A 9,863-nucleotide genomic window follows, 5' to 3' on the forward strand; every position below is an offset into this window, starting at 1 on the left:
AGCCTCTTCGGCTCAGGTCATGATCTCACAGTTCGTGAGTTTGAGCCCTGCATTGGGCTCTGTGCTGACAACTCAGAGCCTGGAGCCTGTTTCAGATTCTGTGTCTCCCTCTCTCTCTGCCCCTCTCCCACTCGTGCTCGGTCTCTCTCAAAAAATGAATAAACATTAAAAAATTAAAAAAAAAAAAAAAAAAAGGACTTGCATAGACTGACCCAAGCCCCTAACTTACACGCACAACACTTCTTTAGTAATAAATATAACATATACTGCAGGGAAAAGATCCTATCTGTATAAACGATTAGCTAACCTTCCCAATGCCCATCCTCTGAAGAAGCGGCTAGTCCATTCAGAGCAGGAAAGGAGTGCAGAGCCACAAACACATCCCCTTCCTTCTTTCTGGTCCCAGTGGTCATTGTTTCTCCTCACCAGTGGAGATCTAAGAATACAGCAGCTTCAGAAATAGTATTTGCTATCTGGGATTCTGGCAGTATCTCTCTGTCAGTCCCAAGTAAAAGCTGTTTGTTCAAACAGATAAGCTCCGTGTCAGTTATGTAAAGTCATAAGTACCTAGAGCTGGAAGGGTAAACAAGTCCCCGTCTTGTTCCAGCCTAACTGATGAGCACTCCACTGGGAATGATTCGAATTGGAACAGGGCTGAGGGGCAAGAAGGGTGGATGGGAGATGCCCATCACAGGCATGTAGGCATGGCTACTCAGGAAAATTCTGCTTTATTTTACCTCCAAGTTAGAGAAAGTAATGAAATCAGAAAGAAGGGATTGCATTTTTTAGATAATACTCAAGGCATTCGCTCGAAAAGTAGGAAATTAAAAGGAAAACATGATTAAATCCTTGCTATTCTTGCCCCTTGTTTCCAAAGGATACCTTCTTCCATCTAACAGGTACAGTACTTCTTCAAATGAAGGCTCCTTGAACAGCTATAAAACCCCTAAAAGCGGCTCTTCTCTACAGGCTAGCTGTAAAGGATAAGACAGGAAACCGTGCCCTGCCTGAGGAAACACCTCTTTGTCCTTCCTTTTCCCCTTAGATTATGGAATGGAGAAAAAATTACCAGAGATTTAATACACTTTAAGTATCCCTCTCTCCTTTTATCATCCCAAAACATAAATCAGCCTTGCTGGGTAGGAAGACAGTGAGATAGAGAGCAGTGTGGTTTCTGAGCCTGGATGACCACCAGAATCGCATGGGATGTTTAAAAACAAAAAAGATCCCCTGGCCTAACACAAAAGTGGAAAAGAGGAATCTGTACTTTTCCATCACTCCACAGAAAATCCAGACGATCAGCTAAATCCAAGGACAGTTAATATAAAGGAAAGAACCCTGGATGGTTCATACTTATCCACCAGGCCTGTACTCTTGTCAAACCTCCAGGATGCTTCCCAGGACACCTACTAACCCCGCATCCAGGTCAGATGCCTCTCTTGACACACCCTCGCCCCATACACCCCCAAAGCATCCTGCACAGCATTCGTCTCAAGAGATTGTAACTGTTCACCAAAGAAATGACTAACAAATCAGAAATCACAGATTTTGGAAGTAGTTATTTTCAACTGTGTGAATTTAGCTAATTAACTTCTCTGAGTATCATTTTTCTTCTTAGAAATGAAGAGATTAAACTAATTCTCTTAATGTTTATTTATTTTGAGAGGGAGAGAGAGAGAGAGAGAGAGACAGAGAGAGAGAGAACGCAGGGGTAGGGGGAGAGGGAGACAGAAAATCTTAAACAAGCTCCACGCTGTCAGCACAGAGTCTGACACACAGGGCTCGAACTCATGAACCCCAAGATCATGACCTGAGTAGAAACTAAGAGTCAGACACTTAACTGACTGAGCCACCCAAGTGCACTCTAATTGTTCTTCCAAACTACCACCTCGATTTGTTGTTCAAATTGCAAGCTAAACACTGAGAGTAAGTAAGGACCCCAAGAAGACAGAGTCCACACCCATGGAGGCAGGAGGGGGCCCAGCCCCTTCTACCACCTGGACAGATGTTCCTTGCAAGGTGGCAAGGAACCCCACAACGGGGGAGAGCCAACTAATTTCTTATGGATCCTCTAGTTATAGAACCTCAGTCAAGATAAAACCGTATCAAATGATAGCCAGGCTCTACAGAAGACAGCAAAGTAAGGGGCACAGAGTATACAGTCAATGAACATTTGTAGACTACATTGGTGCTTTCAGTTGTTTTCTATTGGCAAGTAACCTGGATGGTAGGCAAATCTGTCTCGTTTTCAGTACTTACTTGCACACTCATCTTGAATATCTACGGTGGCAAATGGCATGTCTATCAGAGAATCCATAGCACTAGCTTCAAACTCTTCTTCTTCAAATGCTTCCTTTTCTTTTGACACATTTTCACACTCACTAGACTCCATTCCTCCTGTAACATATCAAAAAGAAAAATGTATTATTTAACTTATTTTTGAACATTATATCCTACACTACAAGTCACCTGAATTCAATATAAATTAACATCTGTTGAGAAATGACACAACTTGTCTTCAAACATACTGTAAACCTATCTAAGTATTATTTGTATCCTATTCTACATTTTTATAATGCACTTTTACGTCAAACAGCATTAATAATTTTCTGAAGCACAGTATTCAGCTCAGGGTTAGACAGAGACGGGGTTAATCAACAATCCTCAAGATCTTTTGTAGCTATCTTTTCTTCATTCTAAAATTGCATTTTTTTCTGCACACTTTTGAAAACAAATAACGTTTTGTCAGTCTCCTTTGTGTTTATTTTTAACAATATGATTTATGTGTACTCATTTGTACAAGTTCTAACCTTTATTTTTTTTCCAATAAAGACTTTTAAATTTTTTCTCTCCATTATTATATTCATATTGGAAATTCAGTTTAAAAGGCAAGGCTCTAAATATGCTTCCTAGAAATTCAATGATTAAAAAGCAAAAGATCTTATAGCTTCCTTCACAGGCCTCCCAAGGACATTTGCTAGCATTAAAGCCACATTTCACATTTGGTCTTTGTTTTGTTTTCTTGTTATGGATGGAATAGTCGTATGTCTCGGGTGGAGGTGAAGGGAAAGAGAGTGTCTCTTCAAGCTGATAAAGTTAACTGCAAAATGTATCAGTAGGTGGTAGTTCCAGTACCGTTATTTTGCAACACTTTTATTGAAAGAACACAAGTGTGGTTTGAAGTAGGACTGAACAAAATCTTGGGATAATTGTATTTACTAAAGACTAATTTACCATCAAAGGTATTAATGAAATTATTTATTTCATTTTGTTGTAATCCTCTATTTTCAAGTATAATACCTAAAAACCACACTCCATTAAAAATATGGCTTATAATATGGGGCACCTAGGTGGCTCAGTCGGTTGAGCGTTCGACTTCAGCTCAGGTCATGATCTCAACGGTTCATGAGTTCAAGCCCTGCGTCAAGCTCTGTGCTGACGGCTCAGAGCCTAGAGCCTGCTTTGGATTCTGTGTCTTCCTCTCTCTCTGCCCCTGCCCTGCTTGCACTCTCTCTCTCTCTCAAAAATAAATAAACATTAAAAAAAAGAATAATTTAAAAAAGAGGGAGGAAAGAAGGAAAGAATAAAAGAATATGGTTTACAGTATACAACATAACTATCACTGAAGGTCATAGTTAACATATATATCCAAAAAAATCTAAATTTTTATTGCAATCTGAGTGGTCTCTATTGTTCCCACATACACACCACACATGCACGTGTGCACACACACACACTCATCTATTTTCTAGATATAAGCAAAAAAAAACCCACAAAAATATTTTTATATAAATTAGTCATGTTAAATACCAAAACAAACAAAAGCATTAGTACATTCTTAATAATGATGCTATTTATCAAGTATGAGTGCCTGGCACTCAAGTGTTCAACAAATATTATCTTAGCATGAGTCTAATCATAAACTTACAACTATTTGAAATATGTGAGAACAAGTAAAGGTTCCCTCTCTATTTTTTACTTGCATTGAAAAATACAAATGCAGTTTATACCGAAACAAAAATTTTAATAATAGATCGACACATATCTAGTACCTTTGGGCACTTGCAGCTACATGTAAAGAATCATTACTGACCCGCTTACACTTGAAAAGGTAGCAGCAAAGAGTATTTGGGCAGTTAAGTATGCACAAAGCTGAATGAAAAATCAGAACAAAATGAAACAATCCCAACTTTTATTTTTCTCTATTGTATCCTTAGCCTAAGAACCTGTTACTAAGCTCTGAAGAATTAATGTACCCCATGGTCACTGTAATTAAATACTATAGAATATACTTGAAATTTGCTGAGAGACCTTAAGCATTCTCATCCAAAAGAAGTATGTGAGGGGATGGATGTGTCAATTAACTTGACTGTCGTAATCCTCTCACAATACATTATAGAAAATCATCACGCTGTACACTTTAAATATATACAATTTTATTTGTCAATTACATCTCAATGAAGCTGGGAGAAAAAAATAACTCAGTGACATGAAATTGGCCATTAGCACTGACATTTCAATTGTAGCTCTAAAGTCCATGTGCCACTTGGAAATAGACTGGATTCTTGACAATACATGGAATGGCATAAGAGGCTGACTTCTGGGCTCTAATCATACACTTTGAAGGCAAAAGGAAAACTTGAAAAGCATGATGAATTAAATTTTGTCATTTTTTAAATGAAAATAGTTCTTGAAATACTTTAGTTTCTCTCGAGCTCAATTAACCAATAGAGGACAGGGTGATGTGGATCCCTCTAGCTACACCAAAAGCAGACTCAGGAAAGGACAATGGTGAGGTAAGCAGGCGAGGCCAGCTGACTGCTGTAACAGAAAGGGCCTGCAGGGCTCCTGGGGGGCTCAGTCCATTAAACATCCAACTTCAGCTCAGGTCATGATCTCGAGGTTCCTGAGTTCAAGCCCCGAGTTGGGCTCTGTGCTGACAGCTCAGGGCCTGGAGCCTGCTTCGGATTCTGTGTCTCCCTCTCTCTCTGCCCCTCCCCTCCTCACACTTTTCTCTCTCTCTCTCTCAAAAATAAACACTAAAACAAATTAAAAGAAAAGAAAGAAAGGGCTTGGTACCAGAAATCAGAAGGCTGGCATTCTAGGGTCGTGTTGCTCCCACTCACTAGCCATGTGATCCCAGGCAACTCATACCAACTCTCCAGGCCCGACTATTTATCTCATCTCCTAGATGACATCGTTGTCCTAGTTGAAAAATTCTAAATCCTGGCTGCATTTAGAATCACCTGGAGCTTTTTAAAATTACCAATGTCTCGGTCCCACTCCAGGACAATCAAATCAGAATCTCTGGAGATCAGGACAGCTGCTGGTATTTTCCTAAAGCCTCACAGGGTGATTCTAATATGCAATCGAAGTTTTAAAATCACTGCTCCAAAAGATCCGCTTTCAACTTCTTCCATACCTTGATTCTATACCACACCAGGAGATTATGTTAACAGTTGAGAATAATCAACTTAAAAGTGAAAACTTAGGGGTGCCTGGGTGGATCAGTCGGTTAAGAGTCCGACTTCAGCTCAGGTCATGATCTGGCAGGGAGTTCGAGCCCTGCGTTGGACTCTGTATTAACAGCTCAGAGCCTGGAGCCTGCTTTAGATTCGGTCTCCCTCTGTCTCTGCCCCTCCCCCACCCATTCATTTTTTTTTTCTCTCTCTCGCTCAAAACTAAATAAACATTAAAAAAAAAAAAGTAAAAACTCAGATCAGATGTTTACTGTTAGGGAAAACTTTCTTGATCCCCAGCTCAGGGCTGAGTTAGGGAATCCTATCCCCTTCCCAGTACCTAGTGCTTCCTCCAGTCATAGGACAAATACACAATGTGGTAGGTGTCCATTAGTCTGTCTTCTCCTTTAGACACTAAGCTAAAGTAATCATATATAATTTACCACTCAAACTGGGACACTTTTGAAAGTGAAAGAGGACGCTTTTCATAATTACACCCCTACCAATAAGTATGGTCCCCATATAAGTCCCTTAAGTGCCACATCTTCTCACTTGATTCCTCAATGCCTAGTACAATGTTCAGCTCACAACTGGTGACCAATACGTTTGTACTGAATGACTGGATACAGAGAAGCACACACTTGAGAGTAGTTAATAAATCACTCAGTTATACTGCAGTATGGCTACTCAATGTCCAAGAACAAATCATTTCTGGTGCTGAAACAGCAGCTTCAGCACGTCACAGATTCTCCTTTTCACAGGACAATGAAGGAAAGGTACTGCTATCCCAAAATATAAAAGGTAAAGCATATGACCTGCTCCGTATCATTCTCCATCTTGTTAAATAAGGCATATATAAACTCTTGAATGCAATGCTATGTCAAATCAACAGTCCAGAACTTGAAATACAGACTTCGTTCCATTAAACTACAGAACAAACCATGTTTGTAGATATGAATTATTAAATAATAGCATTTAAACCATAAACTGGTTGTTTTGAGTACTTAAAACTTGGTCTAACTATAGTGAAAATTATCTTTTGCACAAATCCAAATAAGAATGATGCTAAGTGCATTCGTAACAAAAATGAGATGAAACTGGGAAACTACTCCTACTAAAAACAACAGCTAACACTTGAGCATGTAGTAACGTTAGGCTAAGCTGGAAGCACTTATAGATAATGACTCCTTTAATCCATACAACCATGGTATCGGGGAGGTACTATTAACTTACTGATTTTACAGACTAGCCAGTGAAGTAACTTGCCCAAGGTTACAGTTTAAACATACAGGGGCGCCTGGGTGGCGCAGTCGGTTGGGTGTCAGACTTCAGCCAGGTCACGATCTCGCGGTCCGTGAGTTCGAGCCCCGCGTCGGGCTCTGGGCTGATGGCTCAGAGCCTGGAGCCTGTTTCCGATTCTGTGTCTCCCTCTCTCTCTGCCCCTCCCCCGTTCATGCTCTGTCTCTCTCTGTCCCAAAAATAAATAAACGTTGAAAAAAAATTAAAAAAAAAAAAACATACATAGTTTATGGAGCTGTAAACTGAGGGAATCCTTTCAAAAAACACTCTGGCAATAGATCAGGAGCTATAAAAATGTTCTTCTCGCTAACATATCTGTGTCTATCACATATATTGACAAAGACTCACCACAGCTTTGTTTAAAGAAAAAAGTGGAACAACTTTTCAGAGAATAAAGCATACTCACTCTAATGACAACCAAGAATAATGGTTATGAAGACTAGCACAACCAAAAAAGTTTATTACTAATACTGATTTTTTAAAGCAAATACAATATTGTATGTTCTATACAAAGACTAAAGGAAATATAAATCATTTCTAAATGCTGACATAGCCATACTCAATATATTTATATTTCCCCCCTCTGCTATTCAAATATTTTAAATAAAAAATTACTCTTAGAAAAATTTAAGGCGTACATACCGAACTATATGTAAGTATACACTAATATTCAAACATATGTGCACTTCAGCAAGTGACTTTATTAAAGACAGGCCAATAGAGGGGAAAAAGGATAGCCAGTGTTGCCCTTTGCCACAAAAAAGGCAAGTTTCCTACTTGGATAATAAAATGTGATTTCATTAGACAAGATTCTTCTACTCAGTCTGCTAGTTACATTCCCCAAGACCCAATGGAAAGGGTCACTGCTATCCATGCTAGTCCGGGTGTGGCTACTAAAAATAGCAGCATCCTACATCTAGATAAGGGTTGAGCTGTGTGATAATCCACAAGTCAGCTTTGCTTTCCTCTTCATAAAAAGAGACCAAAAATACAATCCATTACTAGAAAGAAATGAAGAAAATAAGTTAATACTGTGTGAAAAGGACCGTTACTTGGTAAACTCCAAGATCATCTTAAACTTCGCCAGTTTGAGGGAAAGGCCCAGATGAGCCATCGGTATCCAGAACTGCAAGGACACGCACTAAGCAGGGCGCCCGGGGTGTGGGTCTCCTTTCTCCCGGACGATTCCCCACCCACTCGCCCCGCCCTCCGCACCAACCCACAAGGTTATTTCCATAACATCTGTACACAAATTTCTATTAGTTACTGGCTGTCATGTAACACATTTTAACGCTCTTTGTATCTTTTTATGCATTTACACTACAAATATCCCGCCGGGGAGCGTCTTTTCTCTGATTGGCTTTTGGTCCCTTTCACCCCAAGTCCAACCCTTCGCTCGCTCTACCCACAAAGTTCAGTTCACAAGAAATGCGGACTTCAACTGGAAATGAATTCTGGGCCCTACTACAGATTTGGCGCCAGTTTAAAAGAGGTCATTTCCACACCTAGAATAAAATTCTACGTGAAACAGCGGGATAGCTCGGGTCTTTAATGTCTGCGATAAACAAGGAAAACCGCGATTTTGTGGGTTTCGTTGACCACACAGACACCGTCGGGGGGGCGGAGGGGATGACTTGAAATTTGAACTGAAGGTCACAAGATCAGAAAGGGGGAAACAAAAGTGAAACTTGGGGCAGGTTCACACTCCTCGCCTCCCGCCACACCAACAGCGCCTGCACTGGAACGCTGGGTTCCAAGCAGCAGCCAGCACACCCGGTTGCGCGGGGGGCCTCGGCGCGACCCCGAGTCCCACTGGCACCGACAAGGGACCCCGAGCGCGGCGGGCGTGAGGTCGCGCTCCCCGCGCTGGTGGCGCCGGCGGGGCGGCGAGGCCCGGCCCTCCCCGAGGCCGGGCAATGAGCGGGGCCCACGCCCCCGGCCGCCCACCCGGCCCGCTCGGCAGCCCGGGCTCACCGGCTCCGGGGCGCTCCACGGCGGCGGCGCGTCGGGGCGGCGCGTCCGGGCAGGCGGCGGCGGCGGCGGCGGCGGCCCGGGGCTGCGGCCCTGGGCCGAGCGCGAGGCGGAGGCGGAGGCCGGGGCGGAGCCGGGGACTCGCGGGCGGCACGGGGGGGCGGGACTGGAGGAGGCGACGGCGGGGGGCGGCGGGGGCTCGGGCCGCGGCGACCAGGCCGGCGGAGACGCCGAGCCCCCAGAGCCGCAGCGCCCGCGGGAGCCGCATGGTCAGGCCCGGCGCCCGGCAGCGGCGGAAGGGGCCGGGCGATTCGCCTGGTGGTACCCGGATTGGGGCGAGCGACGCCGGCCCCGCTCAGGGAGGGCGGAGAGGCCGCCGCGACCGGCGCCCGCGGAGATCTGGGGGCGCCTCTGTGCCTCGCGGCGCTGCGTCCCCGTCTGCGCTCCCGAGCCGGCGGCCTCTTGCGGCCTTTGGCAGCCCTCGGTTATTTCCCGTGGCGCGGCCTTTCCCGCCCCAAGCTTTGGGATTAGGGTGAGTTTGGGACCTGCCTCCAAGCATTCCGTGGCCCGTGGCCTTCTGAGGATCCATGTGTTTAGTTTTGCAAAGAGCTTTCAAAAACAGTTCTGATTACAAAATATTTGCAAAGAACGAGATGTACAAGAACGAGACCATGTCCATCTGTATAATTAGATGTGTTACTGACTTTGCTTTAAAAGACAAAAAAAGTCAAATTGTGGCAAAGTCTCTAATTTTTAACAATGGCTTTATGCCTAGAAATGGAAACCGGCTAACTGATTTTTGTAGATTAAAGCATTGGTAAAATGGGAGGAAAAAGCAACTTACTTAATTGGGGGAGAGGAGGCCTTTTGACCTTGGAGCAGAATTCTACTGGACTTTTAAGTGCAAAGAAATCTGCATTTAAGAAAAATTAGACGCACCCCTTAAATTAATGTAGCCTGTTTTGCGGATACCACTTGACTTATCTTAAATGCGTCCTAGAATGGGAATGGAAGCAAAGAAGACCTTGGTACAACCACAATAGTTGACATAAAGATCATACACAGGAAGTAATAAAGCTCGTTACTCTCATTCTAAAGTTATTGTAGCAAGTTGAGTATTTGATTTGCACACTC

At 43.1% G+C, this 9,863-nt stretch overlaps 1 protein-coding gene across 5 annotated transcripts in view; it reads right to left on the reverse strand.

Moving 5' to 3' along the window:
• The window catches only part of AKAP7 (A-kinase anchoring protein 7), a 158,826-nt gene extending 150,051 nt beyond the window's left edge, over positions 1–8,775 (reverse strand). For 4 of the 5 annotated variants that reach the window (XM_047102381.1, XM_047102382.1, XM_047102383.1 and 1 more), the window contains exon 1: positions 2,260–2,397. In XM_047102381.1, coding sequence (XP_046958337.1) covers positions 2,260–2,392 — 133 coding nt within the window. In that variant the 5' untranslated portion in view covers positions 2,393–2,397. Of the gene's footprint in view, positions 1–2,259; positions 2,398–8,732 lie in introns of those variants that run through there. The other variant, XM_047102380.1, reaches the window with a different exon arrangement.
• Positions 8,776–9,863: the final 1,088 nt, after the last annotated feature.

Source organism: Lynx rufus, unplaced genomic scaffold, assembly GCF_022079265.1.
Source record: "Lynx rufus isolate CCGP_SWC_20201006 ecotype Redwood Valley unplaced genomic scaffold, mLynRuf1.p SCAF_6, whole genome shotgun sequence".
Lineage (NCBI taxonomy): Eukaryota > Metazoa > Chordata > Mammalia > Carnivora > Felidae > Lynx > Lynx rufus.